Genomic DNA, 21277 nt, shown 5'->3' with positions numbered 1-21277 from the left:
CCCCCAATGGCTGTAATGTCATGCAATTGGTTGTGTTATGTTAAACATCTCTGTGTGGTGTTTATACAGTTTGGGTGTCTGCAAATGTTTATAAAAGGTATGTGGGTATTTCCATATGTGTATGTGCATGTATGTATGGGTGTGTGCGTGTGTGCGTGTGTGCGTGTGTGTGTGTGTGTGTGTGTGTGTGTGTGTGTGTGTGTGTGTGTGTGTGTGTGTGTGCGTGTGTGCGTGTGTGTGTGTGTGTGTGTGTGTGTGTGTGTGTGTATTTATGTAGTTGTTAACAGGTTTACGTATGTCTGAGGGAAAATTGAGAGTACACAGCCTTTGATGTCGGCAGAGAGGCAGCAAAGCGACCCCCAATGGCTGTAATGTCATGCAATTGGTTGTGTTATGTTAAACATCTCTGTGTGGTGTTTATACAGTTTGGGTGTCTGCAAATGTTTATAAAAGGTATGTGGGTATGTGTGTGTGTGTGTGTGTGCGTGTGTGCGTGCGTGCGTGCGTGCTTGTGTGTGTATTTTGTGCATACGAGCTGCAGGTATCTGTTATATGCATACCTGTGAAACAAGCTTCCCAGGTAGGTGGGAGTAGGAATGGAAGTTGGAGAGTGCTTCATACTCACATTAGAGGCCTCTCGAACTAGCCTCTGCTCCGTGTACAGGATGTGTTTGATGCATCTCACCAGCTCCAGAGGGCAGCGGTCATACGTGCTCTGAAAGACAAGGACCACATGTGCTGTCGTGTTAGGCCTGTTAGCCGTGTTAGCCGCTGACAGGTAGTACGGCCGCGCACAAAACACTGACCAATTTAGCCCGCTCCCGAGCCGCGGCATGCTAACGCTCTAAAGCCCACTCCCTGAGCCTAGCTAAACCCAATTAGACTAATGAGATCCTTCTCTCAAGTGCAGACGACTTGGTCTCACATCCACTGGCTACATTTCTCTTCCTTTCTCTCTTTTCTCTCTCCCTTTAAACTCCGGTCCTCAAGTAACCCCAAAAGCACACATGTTGTAGCCCCAGACAAAAACACCTGATTCAACTCATTGAAGGCTTGATGGTTAATTGACAAGTTGAATCAGATGTGCTTGTCTGGGGCTACAACAAAATATTTGTACTGTTGGGGATACTGGAGGATTAGAGTTGGGAAACACTGGTCTAAATCCCTCTCTCACGCACGCATACACACACCAAGGCACCATGCGGGGTTGAAAGTCTGCATTGTAGGCCTACAGAGTGTTGTGTTGACAAGATGCCTCGTACTCCCACTGTGGAAGGTGATAAGAGACAGCTTGTTCCTCTGAACCCTGTCCATAAGGGTGAAGACAAACACCCTGAGATCCGTGAGTGAAGCACTCAATCATAAAAGGGAACACTGCCTGGTTACCGTAGCCCAGTGTTGTCCACCTTTTGTTTTTCTTCATATAGACACACTGTCCAGAGCAGGCTGTTCTCACATACTGTTTTATTTCTAAGTACTTTGGGTTGGGGTTTATGGATATGGGACTGTTGCCAATGAGGCTGTGATAACTAACATTTAGCTGAGTTTGGTATCAGTATAATTGAAATAAAAATCCACACGGTTCAGCTGGTATAGTTGGCTGTAAGGTTGTCATATCCTTGTGAGTTTATTGGGTTTATACTGGCTTTATTAAAACTGTCCAGCTAGCTAGTTAGGTGTGGAGGTTTTTGTGAGGGCACTGGCTCTGTGCTCTGCTCACGTACACTGGGTATGTGTGCACGGTATCTCTCACCTTCATACTGGTACTGCCCATCTGTCTCACCTTTCTCTAGTTAGCTTTGTGTTGCGGTTCGTCTGCTGGTTCAATCTGTCTCACCTTGAGCTGGCTGGCGTAGTGTCCCAGTTTGATCTTGAGCAGGAAGCCGTCCTCTCCCACCTGATGCTCAGCCTTGTTCTGCAGCTCCTGGATCAGGCTGTCCAGCAGACGCTTGGCCTTAAACTCCTCCTGGGGGTTCTCCAGATCGATCACATCCCTGGCACAGGGACATATAGAATGCTTAGAGATATCCTGTATGTACATACATGCAGAACAGAGCAACCATTAATCCCCTATGCATTCCCTAACACACACACACCTTGACTCAAGCAAATACACAGGGACAGTGACTTTACACACTTGCTACTATACATTGCTCTCAGGTTACTACACCTCCATGGTCCCTGCTACTACTGTGACTGTGATTGAACCGAATGTGAAGGTTACCGGGTGAAGCATGTCTTTCTGTCAGGTAGAGTGGTGTGCTTTGTGCTGCACTCACCAGAGTTGGCCCTCGAGCCACTGGGACAGGTAATGGCGCACCTCGATGGGGAAGTGCTGTCCATAGAGAGACTGCATCTGGTGCAGCGCATCCCCCTGGAGCTGCTGGGCCTGGATCCACACTGCCATCTTACACGCCCTGGGGGGAGGCAAGAGGGGGAGAGAGAGAGAGAGAGAGAGAGAGAGACAGGGAGAGAAAGAGAAAGAAAGAAAGAAAGAAAGAAAGAAAGAAAGAAAAAAGAAGAGGGATGGGAAGACAGGGTGAAGACAGGGTGAAAAGAGAAAAATTAGAGAGTAGGGTGTGCAGATTTGAAGTGACATGGAAAATGTACAGAAGGTTTTCAATCAAAAGAGGAGAACATCAGTTTGAGTTGACTAAAAGTGAAAGAAGCTTCTTTGAGACAGATGATGTATCTGACTGACACGGCCACAGAGCGGTTGGACTGGTTGTGTTTGACAGCTGTAGTTGAGCAGTTTGTTTCGCTCTGGAGGAGCTGAGGGTCTAAACATTCTGCTCTGTGTTGAGTCAACAGCTGCATGAGGGAGCGGATCTGGGTCAAATACACATGTCAAATACCTTCTTTGCTTGGAACAAAGTCAGCAGACTTCCTTCACGTGGGGTTTGCATTATGCCATTGGTTCAATTGTACAAGACCAAGTAGCCTTAATTATGTGAAGCTCAAATATTGGAACATATCGGACATATTTATTTGACTAAGGTCTGTCAGGTCAACAATAGACAATAGAGATGGCCCACAGATGGCCCACAGTCTGGAGCCTGCAGAGACGGCCCACAGTCCGGAGCCTGCAGAGACGGCCCACAGTCCGGAGCCTGCCGAGATGGCCCACAGTCCGGAGCCTGCCGAGATGGCCCACAGTCCGGAGCCTGCAGAGACGGCCCACAGTCCGGAGCCTGCCGAGACGGCCCACAGTCCGGAGCCTGCAGAGACGGCCCACAGTCCGGAGCCTGCCGAGACGGCTCACAGTCCGGAGCCTGCCGAGACGGCCCACAGTCCGGAGCCTGCCGAGACGGCCCACAGTCCGGAGCCTGCCGAGACGGCCCACAGTCCGGAGCCTGCCGAGACGGCCCACAGTCCGGAGCCTGCCGAGACGCCCCACAGTCCGGAGCCTGCCGAGACGCTCCTCAGTCCGGAGTCTGCCGAGACGCTCCTCAGTCCGGAGCCTGCCGAGACGCTCCTCAGTCCGGAGCCTGCCAAGACGCTCCTCAGTCCGGAGCCTGCCGAGACGCTCCTCAGCCGGGCGCAGCCAGAGTCGCCCACCAGTCCGGGGCCCGCTGCGAGGGTCCCCAGTCCGTCGGCGGCGGCAAGAGACCACGCTCTAGGGGAGCCATTAAAGTGGGGTGAGCCAGCGGTGGAGTGGGGTCTGCGTCCTGCTCCTGAGCCGCCACCACGAGTAGAGCCCCACCCGGACCCTCCCCTATAGGTTTAGGTTTTGCGGCCGGAGTCCGCACCTTTGGGGGGGGGGGGGTACTGTCACGCCCTGACCTTAGAGATCCTTTTATGTCTCTATTTTGGTTGGTCAGGGAGTGAGTTGGGGTGGGCATTCTATGTCCTTTTTTCGATGTTTGGTATTTCTTTGTTTCGGCCGGGTATGGCTCTCAATCAGGGACAGCTGTATATCGTTGTTGCTGATTGGGAGCCATACTTAGGCAGCCTGTTTTCCTTTGGGTTAGGGTGGGTAGTTATTTTCTGTTTAGTGTTTTGCACCTGACGGAACTGTTCGGTTGTTCTTTTGTTTTGCTTGTCACATTAGTGTTCAGTTTTACATTAAAATGACGAACACTTAGCATGCTGCATTTTGGTCTGATTTCTCTTCCCCTTCATCCGAGGACGACGAAGACCGTTACACAAAGCATCCTTCACTCATGTTGCCAAACATACCCTTGTAAAACTAACCATACTACCGATCCTCGACTTCGGCGATGTCATTTACAAAATTGCCTCCAATACCCTACTCAATAAATTGGATGCAGTCTATCACAGTGCCATCCGTTTTGTCACCAAAGCTCCATATACTACCCACCACTGCGACCTCTATGCTCTCGTTGGCTGGCCATCGCTTCATACTCGTCGCCAAACCCACTGGCTCCAGGTCATCTACAAGACCCTGCTAGGTAAAGTTCCCCCTTATCTCAGCTCGCTGGTCACCATAGCAGCACCAACCTGTAGCACGCGCTCCAGCAGGTATATCTCTCTGGTCACCCAAAGCCAATTCCTCCTTCGGCCACCTCTCCTTCCAGTTCTCTGCTGCCAATGATTGGAACGAACTACAAAAATCTCTAAAACTGGAAATACTTATCTCCCTCACTAGCTTTAAGCACCAGCTGTCAGAGCAGCTCACAGATTACTGCACCTGTACATAGCCCATCTATAATTTAGCCGAAACAACTACCTCTTCCCCTACTGTATTTATTTATTTATTTATTGCTCCTTTGCACCCCATTATTTCTATTTCTACTTTGCACTTTCTTCCACTGCAAATCTACCATTCCAGTGTTTTACTTGCTATATTGTATTTACTACGCCACCATGGCCTTTACCTCCCTTATCTCACCTCATTTTCTCACTTTGTATATAGACTTATTTTTCTACTATATTATTGACTGTATGTTTGTTTTACTCCATGTGTAACTCTGTGTTGTTGTATGTGTCAAACTGCTTGCTTTATCTTGGCCAGGTCGCAATTGTAAATGAGAACTTGTTCTCGACTTGCCTACCTGGTTAAATAAAAGGTAAAAGGTGAAATAAAAATTAAAAATTAAAAACTAATTGCTGCAAAAATACTGGTCAAATTAAGATCCTACATTTGTACATAGATAAGACCAGGAGACAGAGGACACAACAGAAAGTGGTAGGGGAAGACTTCGTGAGGGACAATAAATTGTTATTTTTAAACGAATGACGTGGTACAGTATAGAACATGACCTTCATCTGAGCATCGAGATAGAGACAGAAATAGAGTGATAAAGAGAGAGTGAGAAGGAGGCAGAGAGAGAGAGAGAGAGAGCGCCAGGTGAACAGAAAACAGTAACTCTGTGACCCGGTGGGTGCCTCTGGGCATGATGCTAATATAATCAGCTTACGCTCACACTCCCACAAAATCCACATCCCATTGGCTGCCATGCCCTGGCATGCCCTCCTCTCAACTTCAATCTTTAACCTTTTTCACTCATCCATCCCCCAATCCACTTACTGCTACATCACCCACCATTCACTACAACGACAAGCCTTTTAACTGCATTCAGTGTCTAAGTATTAAATCGGTATGTTGTGGTAATTTGATCACTCTTTTGTGGGAAATGTGGAAATGCAGATGAGCTTTGTGATTTACGGTTATAAACAGTTATATTAACAGTATTGCACTCTTCATGCAACCTACTTTTGGCCAGCTAATAGCCTAACCACCGATCAAGCAACATTATGGACTAAACATTCAAATCCTGTTGCTGCAGGATTATTTTGCTGTGACAATAAAGGTCAAATTAAGATCCTACACCTGTAAGGTTGCTAAACAAAGAAAAAACAATTGTGAGAGCATGACAGATGGTTTAACTGCGTTCTGAGCTGGAGTGGCATAAGCTAGGAGGTGGATTTAAATATAACATAATGACCTCCGTCAGTCATCTCCGTCAGTCATCTCCGTCAGTCCTCAGCAGGTGGCTATGAGCAGACTACTGTCAGCCGATCGAAAAGGAACCATACAGGAAGAGCTGTGAGCTTGTTCTACAATGCTGTACCAGTCTATCCTGACCTGCTCTATACCAGTGTAAGACTGCCAGTCTGTACCACCCCATGCCCGCAACCACACACCCCGGCACAAAAACCACACAATGACACACTACTGTATACACACACACACACACACACACAAACACACACACAAACACACACACACACACACACACACACATCAGCACACTTTATATACACACACACACACACACACACACACACACACACACACACACACACACACACACACACACACACATTTTTTGTGACGGTGTACCACAACACAAACTCTGTCTAGCGGTGGGTTACTGACAGACAGACTGACAAAATTCATCGGCCTCTGTGACCTTACCAGGCGCCCGGGTTCCCACCATTAGCACCTTAGTTGTCTACTCCACCAGAGGGTTACGATAATTCCCCTCGCTCTAGTACTTACCACAACAGCCAAACACAGAGGCACAATGAGATCTGAGGGGAAGTGAAAGTTGCTCCCTTTTTTTCTTCTTCAGCATTCACACTTTATCATTGAAGTGAATCTTGAGACTCTTTTGTGAGCCACCCACTTATAACGACATTAACTGACACACAACCCTGGATCGCAGATATAGTACACATTGACAGTTGACTCAATGAGTGATCTACACAGTGTAAAAAACTGAAAGGAGAAGGTCACACTGCTTACCTCGTCTTCAGGTCTTTGCTACCATGTAATAGCAGGATATTATGAAGAGGAGCACCCCAAACCTGAGAGAGAGGGAGAGAGAAAGAGAAAGAGGAAGTGAGTATAACCTTGCTTGCTACTGAGGAAGTCGTCTTTTTTTCAAAAGGACCACAACATTGACAAAATCTGATCACCAAAGCATTTCATGATGCTGTTCACTGGTGGAGAGCTCCCGCAAACCTTAGCACCTCTATGCTTTTTCAAAGCCTCTTATTTTAACCCCAATGTCATTTCAAAAATCATAGTGGATAGCGTACATATTAACTTTATTTGGAATTTTTAAAGGAGGATGGGAGCTTGTGAAACATTTAAAACAAAAACGGTGAAACGTTAAAAAAGTCATCCTTTTTAGATAAAACTATACTAAAAATAATCACGTCACCAAATAACTGATTAAAACATACTATTTTGCAATGAAGGTCTACAGTAGCCTCAACAGCATTCTTGTAGGGTAGCACCACGGTGTAGCCGGAGGATAGCTATCTTCCGTCCTCCTCTGGGTACATTGACTTCAATACAAAACCTAGGAGGCTCATGGCTTTCACCCCCTTCCAAAGACTTACACAGTAATTATGACAACTTCCGGAGGGCATCCTCCAACCTATCAGAGCTCTTGCAGCATGAACTGACATGTTGTCGACCCAATCAAAGAATCAGAGAATTAATCTAGTACTGAAAGCACAATATACAGCTAGCTAGCACTGCAGGGCATAAAATGTGGAGAGTAGAAAGAGAGAGACAGACAATAGTTGAACAGTTTTGAACAAATGAATTTCTTCCAAAATGTAGGAGATGCAAGAGAGAGAGCCTACCGAGATTTCATAATTTTTTTCCACTTTCAGTTTCACTTACTTAGCTAGCAAATGCAGCTAGCTAGTTAGCCTACTCAAACACCCTGCTCAAACAGAGGGATGCTATGTTAGCTAGCTGGCTATGACTATCCAACACTGGAACTCTTCCAAGTCAAGGTAAGCTTTTTGGTTTTACTAATTTATTGCCACCAGGGCCTGCCGGTGTAACTGCTTACTGACTGTACACTGTAAGGTTACTGCATGATTGTAGCAAGGTTACTAACGCATTAGTTATGTTACTTTAGCTAATATGGTGACAACGATGTAGGCTGTGTGTACAAGTTATGATATGGCAAGATTTTTTTGGGCTGATGTGTTGTGCATTGACGTCCACAAGCAAGGAGGAGAGCGCATAGATGCGAGAAGGAATACAATGTGGCTGTTCTTTTAATGTAACCTTTATTTAACTAGGCAAGTCAGTTAAGAACAAATTCTTATTTACAATGACAGCCTACCTCGGCCAAACCCGGGCGACATTGGGCCAATTGTGCACCGCCCTATGGGACTCCCAATCACAGCCGGCTGTGATGCAGCCTGGATTCGAACCAGGTACTGCAGTGAGATGCAGTGTCTTAGACCACTGCGCCACTCGGGAGTGCCACTTGATCGGTGAATGTGAACCGTGTTACGCATGATCAGGGGTGTATTCATTCCGCCGATTCTATTGAAAAACATTTCTTAAACGGAACAAAACGGGGATAAACATATCAGTATTTGTCCAATACAAATTCTCATTTGCAAGAGTGTGCAAGGCGGTATTGAATGTGTCGCTATCTGTCCATGTGTCACTGTCGGCCACCTCAACATTTTCTCTCGACCTGTGTGCACCTACGTTGTAAACCTTCATTCATAGGCTAGGTTGTAGCAACCTTCATGACGGTATAGGGAAAATTCACGTATCATGTAGTAGCCTAAACCTATCGCTGTTACATTAAACTGGGTGAATCGAATATGTATGACAGTCATCCAATATGCTGTAATAGAAATAAGGCCATGCTCATGAGAAATAAAAATCGTCCTCTGTCATCTTAAACGACACTGACCGCCACTGTCCCACACATATTGTCTATCTTGTCAAACACGTTGAATTTATATGCCACCAACAACAGTTAGTAGGCTAATAGTTCATATCAAGCTGTCCTGCCCCACGTATACCCAGAGACTACTGAGGGGCATGGGTTAGGAGGAGAGGAGCAGAGGGTCAGACCATGATTGAATAGAGAGATAACTCTTTCCTCTGGTTGGACCAGGAACAAGCAGAACATCAGGGCACCACATGCTGTTGCTGTCCAGAGGCTCCAAAGAAAACATTCACATATTATCTTGATTTCTGTCTGGATCTCCTTCCACAGTCAAACACTCTCCTTTCATGTCTCCCTCCTTGTTTCTGCCCTCTAACTCCTCCTCTCTCTCCCTACAAATGGCAGCCTGATGATTTCACCAGTCGTCATCCCACTACCCCCATCTCCCCCAAACAAACACACAACAACTGAGTCCAACAACATCCCAACCTAGTCTAGAATCAGTCAAGGTCCTGTGTTTAGTGCCTGGCGGACGTGGTGTTGGAGGAAGGCTGCAAACATACAGACAAACAGACATGTGACCACCATAACCTACACTGCCCCTAACCTATTTCAGGCTTTCTGCGCTGACTCAGGCCTGCTGTGCTCTGTTGTGCACGTACTGCAGCCGCACTGTGTCAGTCCACCACCTGTCAGTCCACCACCTAAGTACCTTTCCTTTCTCCTGGCTCTCAGACCACAACACTACCCTGGCAGACTGTCTCATGACTCCAATTTAACAGGACAAAATGGAGAAGGAGAGAAAAAGAGAGCGAAGGACAGAAAGGGCAATAAATCAGCCAAATGGTCAATGAGGCATGAAACAAGCTACATCCTGGTTCTTCACCTGTGACACATGACCCATGTGTCAGTCAGAGGTAAGACAGAGATCAGAAGTGACACCAAGGGAACCTACGCCGTTGGTCTGTTCAACACACACATACAGTATATACAACACCTATCATATATGAGCTCAAAACATTACATATTAAGGATGTCAAATGTACAGTGACTTTAAAATTCAACCCCCAGGCTTATGTACCTTCACATTCTTTAGATTCAATTAACCAGTCCAGGAACCATAAGTTAATAATGCTCAAATATGTACAAGACTGGAAGTCTTTCCATCAAGTTCATGTTGTTATGGCGCAACAAGCCACCTGGTCTCAAAGAAAGAGGTATAATACTACACATCCTCGATGATGTATAATAAGTTGTGTCATCCAATTGTATGCTATTGTACGACCAGGTGAGACGTGTGATACTATACGTCCACTAATTCGTATGATATTGTATGACCGCTATTCCATTCATAATATAACCTAACGTAACGTAACATATCATACTAAATGGAGTGTCACAGATTTACATACAGAATAATACGAATTGTCCTGAGACCACGTTGATCAAGAGCAACTGTAGTGGGTTAAATCAGGGTCACACAGAGTGTTTCCTGGTAGTCTTAAACAAATCTACTTTGAAACAAAAGTATTCACCTCATACACATGGTTATGGGCTTACAAAAAGAAGACACCTGTACAATGTCAGATATAGAGTTGAAATGTATTAAATCTTGAGTTTGCATCCCAATAATACACTTTATATACATCACAGAAGACTGAAATATAACAAAACCGTTTGACATAGAAACACCCATTTTTTTTCCAATAACGTTTATTAATTATTAAATTATGAAAAATACGAATAACATTCCAACCATGAGGGCACTAGAGGGTGATTTGGTCATTTGACTGCAGGACTCCGACAATAGGAAGCACTGGTTATGGAGGTGAAAGATAGCATGATGATGATGCATCATAGGTCAACCCCAGTGAACTCACTAATGGCCCCGAAACGACCTCCATCTAATCTCAAACAGTACAATATTATCCTCTGTTAGTCAAGAAAGTACATTACTGTCTGACAGAATAGACACATTGAGAGATACTACTGATATCAGACAATGTGTCCAGTTAGCAAAGGCTGACCAACCCAGATAGATATCTGCAGCACAGACACAGGGCCACACACACACACTTCCACAATCCACACGTACGCACACAAACACACGCAGTAGCAGCCCTATGCTTTAGTCAAGTACACGCCTCAGTTGTCTCATCTTTACCTTGGCCTTCCCTTCAAAGACCGCCAGACCGTCCAGACCGCAACCCTCGTGTTTCATCTTTATTACTTCTAAAGATGAAAAAGACATTGGCTACTTCACCCAAATCATTCTCACGCACAGACACTTAGCCCAGTGCCATTCTGACTCGATTTATTATACACAGACCGCAATAGAAATGGATGTGGTCTGAGAAAATAGACACAAATATGTACAGAGACAAGCAAAGAAGACCAATTGCAACTACAGCAAAACGCAATAATATTTTTGTAATTATTTTTTCATTTCACCTTTATATAACCAGGTACGCCAGTTGAGAACAAGTTCTCATTTACAACTGCGACCTGGCCAAGATAAAGCAAAGCAGTGTGACAAAAACAACAACACAGACTTACACATGGGATAAACAAACGTACAGTCAATAACACAATAGAAAAATCTGTATACAGTGTGTGCAAATAAAGTAAGGAGGTAAGGCAATAAATAGGCTAATAGTGGCAAAGTAATTACAATTTAGCAATTTACACTAGAGTGATATATGTGCAGATGAGGATGTGCAAGTAGAAATACTGGTGTGCAAAAGAGCAGAAAAACTAAAATAAATATGGGGATGAGGTAGGTAGTTGGTTGGATGGGCTATTTACAGATGGACTGTGTACAGCTGCAGCGATCGGTAAGCTGCTCTGACAGCTGATGCTTAAAGTTATTGAGGGAGATATACAGTGAGGGAAAAAAGTATTTAATCCCCTGCTGATTTTGTACATTTGCCCACTGACAAAGAAATGATCCGTCTATAATTTTAATGGTAGGTTTATTTGAACAGTGAGAGACAGAATAACAACAAAAAAATCCAGAAAAATGCATGTCAAAAATGTTATAAATTGATTTGCATTTTAAATGAGGGAAATAAGTATTTGACCCCTCTGCAAAACATGACTTAGTACTTGGTGGCAAAACCCTTGTTGGCAATCACAGAGGTCAGATGTTTCTTGTAGTTGGCCACCGGGTTTGCACACATCTCAGGAGGGATTTGTCACCTTCTCACCAATCTGCTTGGCGATGGTCTTGTAGCCCATTCCAGCCTTGTGTAGGTCTACAATCTTGTCCCTGACATCCTTGGAGAGCTCTTTGGTCTTGGCCATGGTGGAGAGTTTGGAATCTGATTGATTGCTTCTGTGGACAGGTGTCTTTTATACAGGTAACAAACTGAGATTAGGAGCACTCCCTTTAAGAGTGTGCTCCTAATCTCAGCTCTTTACCTGTATAAAAGACACCTGGGAGCCAGAAATCTTTCTGATTGAGAGGGGGTCAAATACTTATTTCCCTCATTAAAATGCAAATCAATTTATCAAATTTTTGAAATGCGTTTTTCTGGATTGTTTTGTTGTTATTCTGTCTCTCACTGTCAAAATAAACCTACCATTAAAATTATAGACTGATCATTTCTTTGTCAGTGGGCAAACTTACAAAATCAGTAAGCTATCAAAAACTTTTTTCCAACATCCAACTTCAGTGATTTTTGCAATTTGTTCCAGTCATTGGCAGCAGAGAACTGGAAGGAAAGGCAGCCAAAGAGGTGTTGGCTTTGGGGATGACCAGTGAAATATACCTGCTGGAGCGTGTGCTACGGGTGGGTGTTGCATTTACATTTACATTTACGTCATTAAGCAGACACTCTTATCCAGAGTGACTTATTGTTGCTATGGTGACCAGTGAGCTGAGATAATGCAGAGTTTTACCTAGCAAAGACGTATAGATGACCTGGAGCCAGTGGGTTTGGCGACGAATATGAAGCAAGGGCCAGCCAACGAGAGCATACAGGTCACAGTGGTGGGTAGTATATGGGGCTTTGGTGACAAAACGAATGGCACTGTGATAGACTGCAACCAATTTGCTGAGTAGAGGGTTGGAGGCTATTTTGTAAATGACATCGCCAAAGTCAAGGATCGGTAGGATGGTCAGTTTTACGAGGGTATGTTTGGCAGCATGAGTGAAGGAGGCTTTGTTGCGAAATAGGAAGCCAATTCTAGATTTAACTTTGGATTGTAGAAGGAGAGTGTACAGTCTAACCAGACACCTAGGTATTTATAGTTGTCCACATATTCTAAGTCAGAACCGTCCAGAGTAGTGATGCAAGTCAGGCGGGGCGGGTGCGGGCAGCGATCGGTTGAAGAGCATGCATTTTGTTTTAATAGCATTTAAGAGCAGTTGGAGGCCACGAAGGAGTGTTGTATGGCGTTGAAGCTCGTTTGGAGGTTTGTTAACACAGTGTCCAAAGAAGGGCCTCCACCCAGCTGGATGTGGTCCTTCACAACTAAGAGTACCGCCAACCTTGGTTGGGTTTGTGTGTTGGAATGTCAGTGTACTATATGGTAGAGCTGAGAGTAAGCACATAGAGAGTTGACTTTCATACTGTTAATTGTGTAAAACATGTCCAGGAACCAGACATTTGTACCTGAGAAATACTTTGGATAGAAGAACCTAGGAGACTTGGAGGGGGAAAGAAGTGCCCCCAGGTCCATGTTTGTTTTACAGCTCTTTGGCATCTAGTTCCTATACGAGGAGATCATGTCCTTTCTGTTTGTGATATTCCAAGCTGTTCTCCCAGTGATTGCTACAGAGGAAATCAATTCACAGTGAATTAGGAAGTCAAGGCAGCTGGATTAGAAAAAAATATTTCCTGTTCAAAGCCAACAGAGAATGAGAACAGAGAGCAGTCAGTCAGTCAGTCAGTCAGTCAGTCAGTCAGTCAGTCAGTCAGTCAGTCAGTCAGCTGAAACATCTGCCCTTACTTTACTACTTTACGAAACAGATGCAGAGACAAGGTGTTACAATACTGGCCCTATTTACTGTAAATTTGCTGAGTGACCCCCCACTCATACAGAGAATCATCTCCATTCATAAATAAATAGAACTCTGAGATAGTAAACTAAAAGACATGGTGGCTGATGGTCCAGTTACTGCTCAACAAAGCATATCCTCTTGCTCTTGTTTTGACTCTAAATCTACAGCATTTCACTGATAAACCAGCACCTGGTAATTCCTGCTACTATTTTTAAACGCTAACAGCCAGCCAGCCAGCCAGACTGAGCTTTAAAAAAAAATATTGAATACAGAAAAAAAAGACAGTCAGGCTTCTCACTCAACTGCTACATCTCAGGTGGGTCAAAGTGCCCCGGGGGAGAAGAGAGGGGAAAAAGTCTCACTGAGTACAAGTGACCATCAGGGAGTCAGCAAAGGGCAGAAAACATCATCTGTATTTGACAGACAACGGGATTACACACATTTCCTTTTCTTTGATGGCAGACACTGTGTGTCTTGAATACTGTCAGTAAGAAAAGGAGAGGAAAGCACACAGTGTGAAGCATCAACCATCACTCTCCCGAGCTCAGTCTCAGTGACTCCACTGGAACCACTGTGTCCCTCTGGTTCGTTGTGATTGGCCCTCTACCACCACCACAGGTGATAGAACCACAGTGGGTTGGCCTATTATCCTCTACAGTCTACAGCAGTGTGTTACTGTGTCTCTCTACAACCCTGTAGTGATAGTATTATTAACTTGTCTGGGCTAGGGGGCAGTATTTTCACGTCCGGATGAAAAACATACCCAATTTAAACTGGTTACTACTCTGGCCCAGAAACTAGAATATGCATATTATTAGTAGATTTGGATATGAAACACTCTGAAGTTTCTAAAACTGTTTGAATGGTGTCTGTGAGTATAACAGAACTCATATGGCAGGCAGAAACCTGAGAAAAATCCAAGCAGGAAGTGGAAAATCTGAGAATTGTAGTTCTTCTTTTGATTCTCTATCGAAGCTACAGTGTCTGTGGGGTGACGTTGCACTTCCTAAGGCTTCCATTGGCTGTCTAAAGCCTTCAGAAAGTGGTTTGAGCATCACCTGGTTTGAGCATCTCCTGTCACTGGGCAGATAATAGGAGCTCAGTTATTGAGTGGTCTGCCTGGCAACAAAGGGATTGGATATGCGCAGTCACGCGAGCACGCCATTCCTTCTTTTTCTTCTTGAATGAATATGCTATTGTCCGGTTGGAATAGTATCGCAATTTTACGTTAAAAATACCATAAAGATTGATTTTAAACAGCGTTTGACATGCTTCTAAGTACGGTAATGGAACATTTTGACTTTTCGTCTCTCGTTCCGCGCTCGTGCGTTATGCCTTTGGATAAGTGATCTGTACGCATGAACAAAACGGAGGTATTTGTACATAAATATGGTTTATTTCGAACAAAAACAAAATTTCTTGTGGAAGTAGCAGTCCTGGGAGTGCATTCTGACAAAGATCAGCAAAGGTAAGAGAATATTTCTAATACTAATTCTGAGTTTAGGTTGCCCCGAACTTGGCGGGTGTCTAAATAGCTCACCGTGATGGCTGAGCTATGTACTCAGAATATTGAAAAATGTGCTTTCTCGTAAAGCTATTTTAAAATCTGACACAGCGGTTGCATCCAGGGGTAGTCTATCTATAATTCTTTAAATAATTGTTATATATTTTGTCAACATTTATGATGAGATTTTTCTAAATTGATGTGTACATTCACCGGACGTTTTGGTGGGAATACATTTTCTGAACATCACGCGCCAATGTAAAATGTTGTTTTTGGATATAAATATGAACTTTATCGAACAAAGCATACATGTATTGTGTAACATAATGTCCTAGGAGTGTCATCTGATGAAGATCGTCAAAGGTTAGTGCTTCATTTAGCTGTGTTTTGGGTTTTATTGACACATGTCCTTGCTTGGAAAATGGCTGTGTGATAATTTTATCTATGTACTCTCCTAACATAATCTAATGTTTTGCTTTCGCTGTAAAGCCTTTTTGAAATCGGACAATGTGGTTACATCAAGGAGAAGTGTATCTTTAAAATGGTGTAAAATAGTTGTATGTTTGAGAAAGTTGAATTATGACATTTTGTTGTTTTTGAATTTGCCGCCCTGATATTTCACTGGCTGTGTCCCGCAGGTGGGACCTAGCCCATAGAAGTTAAGAGAGAGAGCGTAAGTCTAGGCTACAATTAAGAATCAGTCCTTAACCTTGAGAGGTCGCTCTACTCCACTCTCTACACTGGACACTCTGGGTGTGTGTGTGTGTGTGTGTGTGTGTGTGTGTGTGTGTGTGTGTGTGTGTGTGTGTGTGTGTGTGTGTGTGTGTTTTAACTATACCAGAAGTCCCCACAAGAATAGTAAATTAACAAAAATGTGCTATTTCTAAGGGGTTTAGGGTTAAGGTTAGAATTAGTGTTAGGGTTAGAATTAGGTTTAGGGTTAGCTTTAGGGTTAGGGTTTGGGTTAAGGTTAGGTTTTTGGGTTAGGGTTAGGGTATGGGTTAGGTTTAGGAATTGGGGTTAGGGAAAATATGATTTTGAATGGGACTGAATTGTGTGTCCCCACAAGGTTAGTTTGTCTCTCTCTCTCTCTGTGTGTGTGTGTGTGTGTGTATCTCCAAATTGCAACTCCAGGATGTCGAGCAAGATCTCCAGTAAATCTATAAATATCTCAAATCATGATACACATTGAACAGAATGAAAATTAAAGCAAGTGTTGGGTCTCTTTTTACAAGAAGTCTATGTCACCCACTATTTCCTCTTAGGAGAAACAGCATTTCATTTACACAAGTACTTCCTGTTAGGTACTTATATGGCAATCTGCCGTACCACCAACCATGTGAAACTCACAGCTTGTTAGTTCGTGATGACACCTACTACCGAACTAAACAACACACAAATCAACCAATGGTGGACTTGTCATTTTAAGATATGTTGACATAGAACATTATAAATTCAAGTGATTCATGTGACTGCAAATAGAAGCACATTTACTCTACTACAGAAAGCAGAAGACACATCAATGATTTACCTCAAATATCCAGGTTCTCCAACCTAAATCAACCCTACTACAGTACAAAAAATGTAAATGAATACTTCTCCATTAGCATATTTAAAATGCAAACTGATTGCAGCATTACCTTTAAGTCAGATGCATGACACTGATATTTAAGGTTATACAGAGACAGGGGAATGCCTGTGACAACTCAGCACTGTACAAAGGCCAGGTATAGAGAGAGAGTTTTTATTTTAATTTTTTTATTTCACCTTTATTTAACCAGGTAGGCTAGTTGAGAACAAGTTCTCATTTACAAATGCGACCTGGCCAAGATAAAGCAAAGCAGTGCGACACAAACAACACGCATGGGATAAACAAATGTACAGTCAATAACACAATAGAAAAATCTATATACAGTGTGTGCAAATGTAGTAAGATTAGGGAGGTAAGGCAATAAATAGGCCACAGTGGCGAAATAATTACAATTTAGCAATTAACACTGGAGTGACAGATGTGCAGAAGATGAATGTGCAAGTAGAGATACTGGGGTGCAAAGGAGCAAAAAAAATATATAACAATATGGGGATGAGGTAGTTGGGTGGGCTATTTACAGATGGGCTGTGTACAGGTGCAATGATCGGTAAGCTGCTCTGACAGCTGATGCTTAAAGTTAGTGAGGGAGATATAAGACTCCAGATTCAGTGATTTTTGCAATTCGTTCCAGTCATTGGCAGCAGAGAACTGGAAGGAAAGGCAGCCTTGGGGGATGACCAGTGAAATATACCTGCTGGAACGTGTGCGGGTGGGTTCTGCTATGGTGACCAGTGAGCTGAGATAAGGTGGGGCTTTACCTAGCAAAGACTTATAGATGACCTGGAGCCAGTGGGTTTGGCGACGAATATGAAGCGAGGGCCAGCCAACGAGAGCATACAGGTCGCAGTGGTAGGTAGTATATGGGGCTTTGGTGACAAAACGAATGGCACTGTGATAGACAACATCCAATTTGCTGAGTAGAGTGTTGGATGCTATTTTGTAAATGGCATCGCTAAAGTCAAGGATCGGTAGGATAGCCAGTTTTACGAGGGTATGTTTGGCAGCATGAGTGAAGGATGTTTTGTTGCGAAATAGGAAGCCGATTCTAGATTTCATTTTGGATTAGAGATGCTTAATGTGAGTCTGGAAGGAGAGTGTACAGTCTATCAGATACCTAGGTATTTGTAGTTGTCCACATATTCTAAGTCAGAACCGTCCAGAGTAGTGATGCTGGACGGGCGGCGGGTGCGGTCAGCGATCGGTTGAAGAGCATGCATTTAGTTTTACTTGCATTTAAGAGCAGTTGGAGGCCACGGAAGGAGAGTTGTATAGCATACATACTGATTCACAGAAAATACTAGATGTACAGTTTGATATGACCCCGTGTATCTATCTTCTTAATGCCCAGCAGGACTTTGTTCTTGAGCCTGACAGAAAATGTGTTCATGACTATTACATACTTTGCTAAGAAATGTATTCTTCTATTGTGGGCCTTTAATACTTCTCCTACATTTAAAATGTGGATTGACCAGATTGTTGACTTTCTCCCTCTTGAAAAGCTCACTTATGACCTTCGCAAGAGACAGCCCAAGTTTGATAGACTCTGGTCTCCACTACTCAACTATATTTAAAATTGGACAGAGTGAATGGGGTGATTAGGGAAATGAGCAGATACATGTTGTCACGACTTCTACCGAAGTTGATGCCCCTCCTTGTTCGGGTGGTGTTCGGCGATCGACGTCACCGGTCTTCTAGCCACCATTGATCAGTTTTTAATTTTCCATTGGTTTTGTCTGGTCTCTTTACACACCTGTTTCATATCCCAGGAATTATATGTGGTGTATTTAACCCTCTGCTTCCCCTCATTTCTCTGTCGGTGATTGTTTGTTATGTTATGTACGTGTTGTTTATGTATCGGTGTGCGACGGGTTATTGTTTACCCGGATTATTTTTCTACGTGGGTTTTGGAGTTAGTTTTGGAAATAAATACTCAATTTTTTCAACCACTCTGTTTTCTCCTGCGCCTGACTTCCCTGCCACCTACATACACGGACTATGACACATATTGTGTAAGGTGCTGTAAAATCTAAAAAATAATTATTTGCTCGTCATCTCAGCTAAGGCTGGAAATAGCTAATAAGAACCTGGATAGCGCTGCTGCAAGTTTTATATATACATTTCTTTTTTCTTTTTTAATAATTATTCTTTGTGTGTATGTATGTGTGTGTGTGTGTATATATATATTTTTATTAGTCTTTTTTTTTTAAGTCTGTCACATCTGTGAATGTGGAATGTGTCTTGTTGGTTGATTGAAAAACAAGAACTTAATAAAACTTTAAATTGGAAAAAAAGAAAAGCAGGGTAGGATAGATGTAGGTCTGTAACAGTTTGGTCTAGAGTGTCTTCCTCTTCGAAGAGGGGGATGACCACGTCAGCTTTCCAATCTTTAGGGATCTCAGATGATACGAAAGAGAGGTTCAACAGGCTAGTAATAAGGGTTGCAACAATTGCGGCGGATCATTTTAGAAAGAGGGTCCAGATTGTCTAGCCCAGCTGATATGTAGGGGTCCAGAGTAGTTGTAGTTGTAGTTGGCCACCGGGTTTGCACACATCTCAGGAGGGATTTTGTCCCACTCCTCTTTGCAGATCTTCTCCAAGTCATTAAGGTTTCGAGGCTGACGTTTGGCAACTCGAACCTTCAGCTCCCTCCACAGATTTTCTATGGGATTAAGGTGTGGAGACTGGCTAGGCCACTCCAGGACCTTAATGTGCTTCTTCTTGAGCCACTCCTTTGTTGCCTTGGCCATGTGTTTTGGGTCAATGTCATGCTGGAATACCCATCCACAACCCATTTTCAATGCCCTGGCTGAGGGAAGGAGGTTCTCACCCAAGATTTGACGGTACATGGCCCCATCCATCGTCCCTTTGATGCGGTGAAGTTGTCCTGTCCCCTTAGCAGAAAAACACCCCCAAAGCATAATGTTTCCACCTCCATGTTTGATGGTGGAGATGGTGTTCTTGGGGTCATCGGCAGCATTCCTCCTCCTCCAAACACGGCGAGTTGAGTTGATGCCAAAGAGCTCAATTTTGGTCTCATCTGACCATAACACTATCACCCAGTTGTCCTCTGAATCATTCAGATGTTCATTGGCAAACTTCATACGGGCATGTATATGTGCTTTCTTGAGCAGGGGGACCTTGCGGGCGCTGCAGGATTTCAGTCCTTCACGGCGTAGTGTGTTACCAATTGTTTTCTTGGTGACTATGGTCCGAGCTGCCTTGAGATCATTGACAAGATCCTCCCGTGTAGTTCTGGGCTGATTCCTCACCGTTCATGATCATTGCAACTCCACGAGGTGAGATCTTGCATGGAGCCCCAGGCCGAGGGAGATTGACAGTTCTTTTGGTTCTTTCATTGCTTCTGTGGACAGGTGTCTTTTTTACAGGTAACAAGCTGCGGTTAGGAGCACTCCCTTTAAGAGTGTGCTCTGAATCTCAGCTCGTTACCTGTATAAAAGACACCTGGGAGCCAGAAATCTTTCTGATTGAGAGGGGGTCAAATACTTATTTCCCTCATTAAAATGCAAATCAATTTATAACATTTCTGACATGCGTTTTTCAGGATAGTTTTGTTGTTATTCTGTCTCTCACTGTTCAAATAAACCTACCATTAAAATTATACACTGATCCTTTCTTTGTCAGTGGGCAAACGTACAAAATCAGCAGGGTATCAAATACTTTTTTACCCCACTGTATATCTGTTCTTAGTTCTACATTATTTTAAATGGGGCATGCTTATTTAAGATGGTGAGGAAAGCACTTTTAAAGAATGACCAGGCATCCTCTACTGACGGAATGAGGTCAATATCCTTCCAGGATACCCGGGCCAGGTCGATTAGAAAGGCCTGCTTGCTGAAGTGTTTTAGGGAGTGTTTGACAGTGATGAGGGGTGGTCGTTTGACTGCGGACCCATTACGGATGCAGGCAATGAGGCAGTGATCGCTGAGATCCTGGTTGAAGACAGCAGAGGTATATTTCGAGGGCAGGTTGGTCAGGATGATATATATGAGGGTGCCCGTGTTTATGAATTTAGGGTTGTACCTGGTATGTTCCTTGATAATTTGTGTGAGATTTTGGGCATCTAGCTTAGATTGTAGGATGGCCGGGGTGTTAAGCATATCCCAGTTTAGGTCACCTAACAGTACAAACTCTGAAGATAAATGGGGGGCAATTAATTCACATATGGTGTCCAGAGCACAGCTGGGGACTGAGGGGGGTCTATAACAAGCGGCAACAGTGAGAGATTTATTTCTGGAAAGGTGGACTTTTAACGGTAGAAGCTCAAACTGTTTGGGCACAGACCTGGATAATATGACAGATCTCTGCAGTAGATTGAAACTCCACCCCCTTTGGCAGTTCTATCTTGGCGGAAAATGTTGTAGTTGGGGATGAACATTTCAGAATTTTTGGTGGCCTTCCTAAATCAGGGTTGGCGTAGTGTGCAAAAGCAGTGAATAAAACAAACTTAGGGAGGAGGCTTCTGATGTTAACATGCATGAAACCAAGGCTTTTACAGTTACAGAAGTCAACAAATGAGAGCGCCTGGGGAATAG

General features: G+C 43.8%; 1 protein-coding gene across 1 annotated transcript in view; it reads right to left on the bottom strand.

Annotated features, from left to right (window-relative positions):
- LOC106607295 (signal transducer and activator of transcription 5B) overlaps nucleotides 1–21277 on the bottom strand; it is a 96100-nt gene that overhangs the window by 26967 nt on the left and 47856 nt on the right. Inside the window, exons 2-5 of the mRNA XM_045720583.1 lie at nucleotides 6713–6774; nucleotides 2280–2417; nucleotides 1838–1994; nucleotides 626–715 (exon numbers count right to left, since the gene is read on the bottom strand). Of these exons, the coding sequence (XP_045576539.1) occupies nucleotides 626–715; nucleotides 1838–1994; nucleotides 2280–2407 (375 nt within the window). The 5' untranslated portion in view covers nucleotides 2408–2417; nucleotides 6713–6774. The remainder of the gene's footprint in view (nucleotides 1–625; nucleotides 716–1837; nucleotides 1995–2279; nucleotides 2418–6712; nucleotides 6775–21277) is intronic.

This window comes from Salmo salar, chromosome ssa06, assembly GCF_905237065.1.
Source record: "Salmo salar chromosome ssa06, Ssal_v3.1, whole genome shotgun sequence".
Lineage (NCBI taxonomy): Eukaryota > Metazoa > Chordata > Actinopteri > Salmoniformes > Salmonidae > Salmo > Salmo salar.
This window is presented reverse-complemented; position numbering and strand designations above follow the sequence as displayed.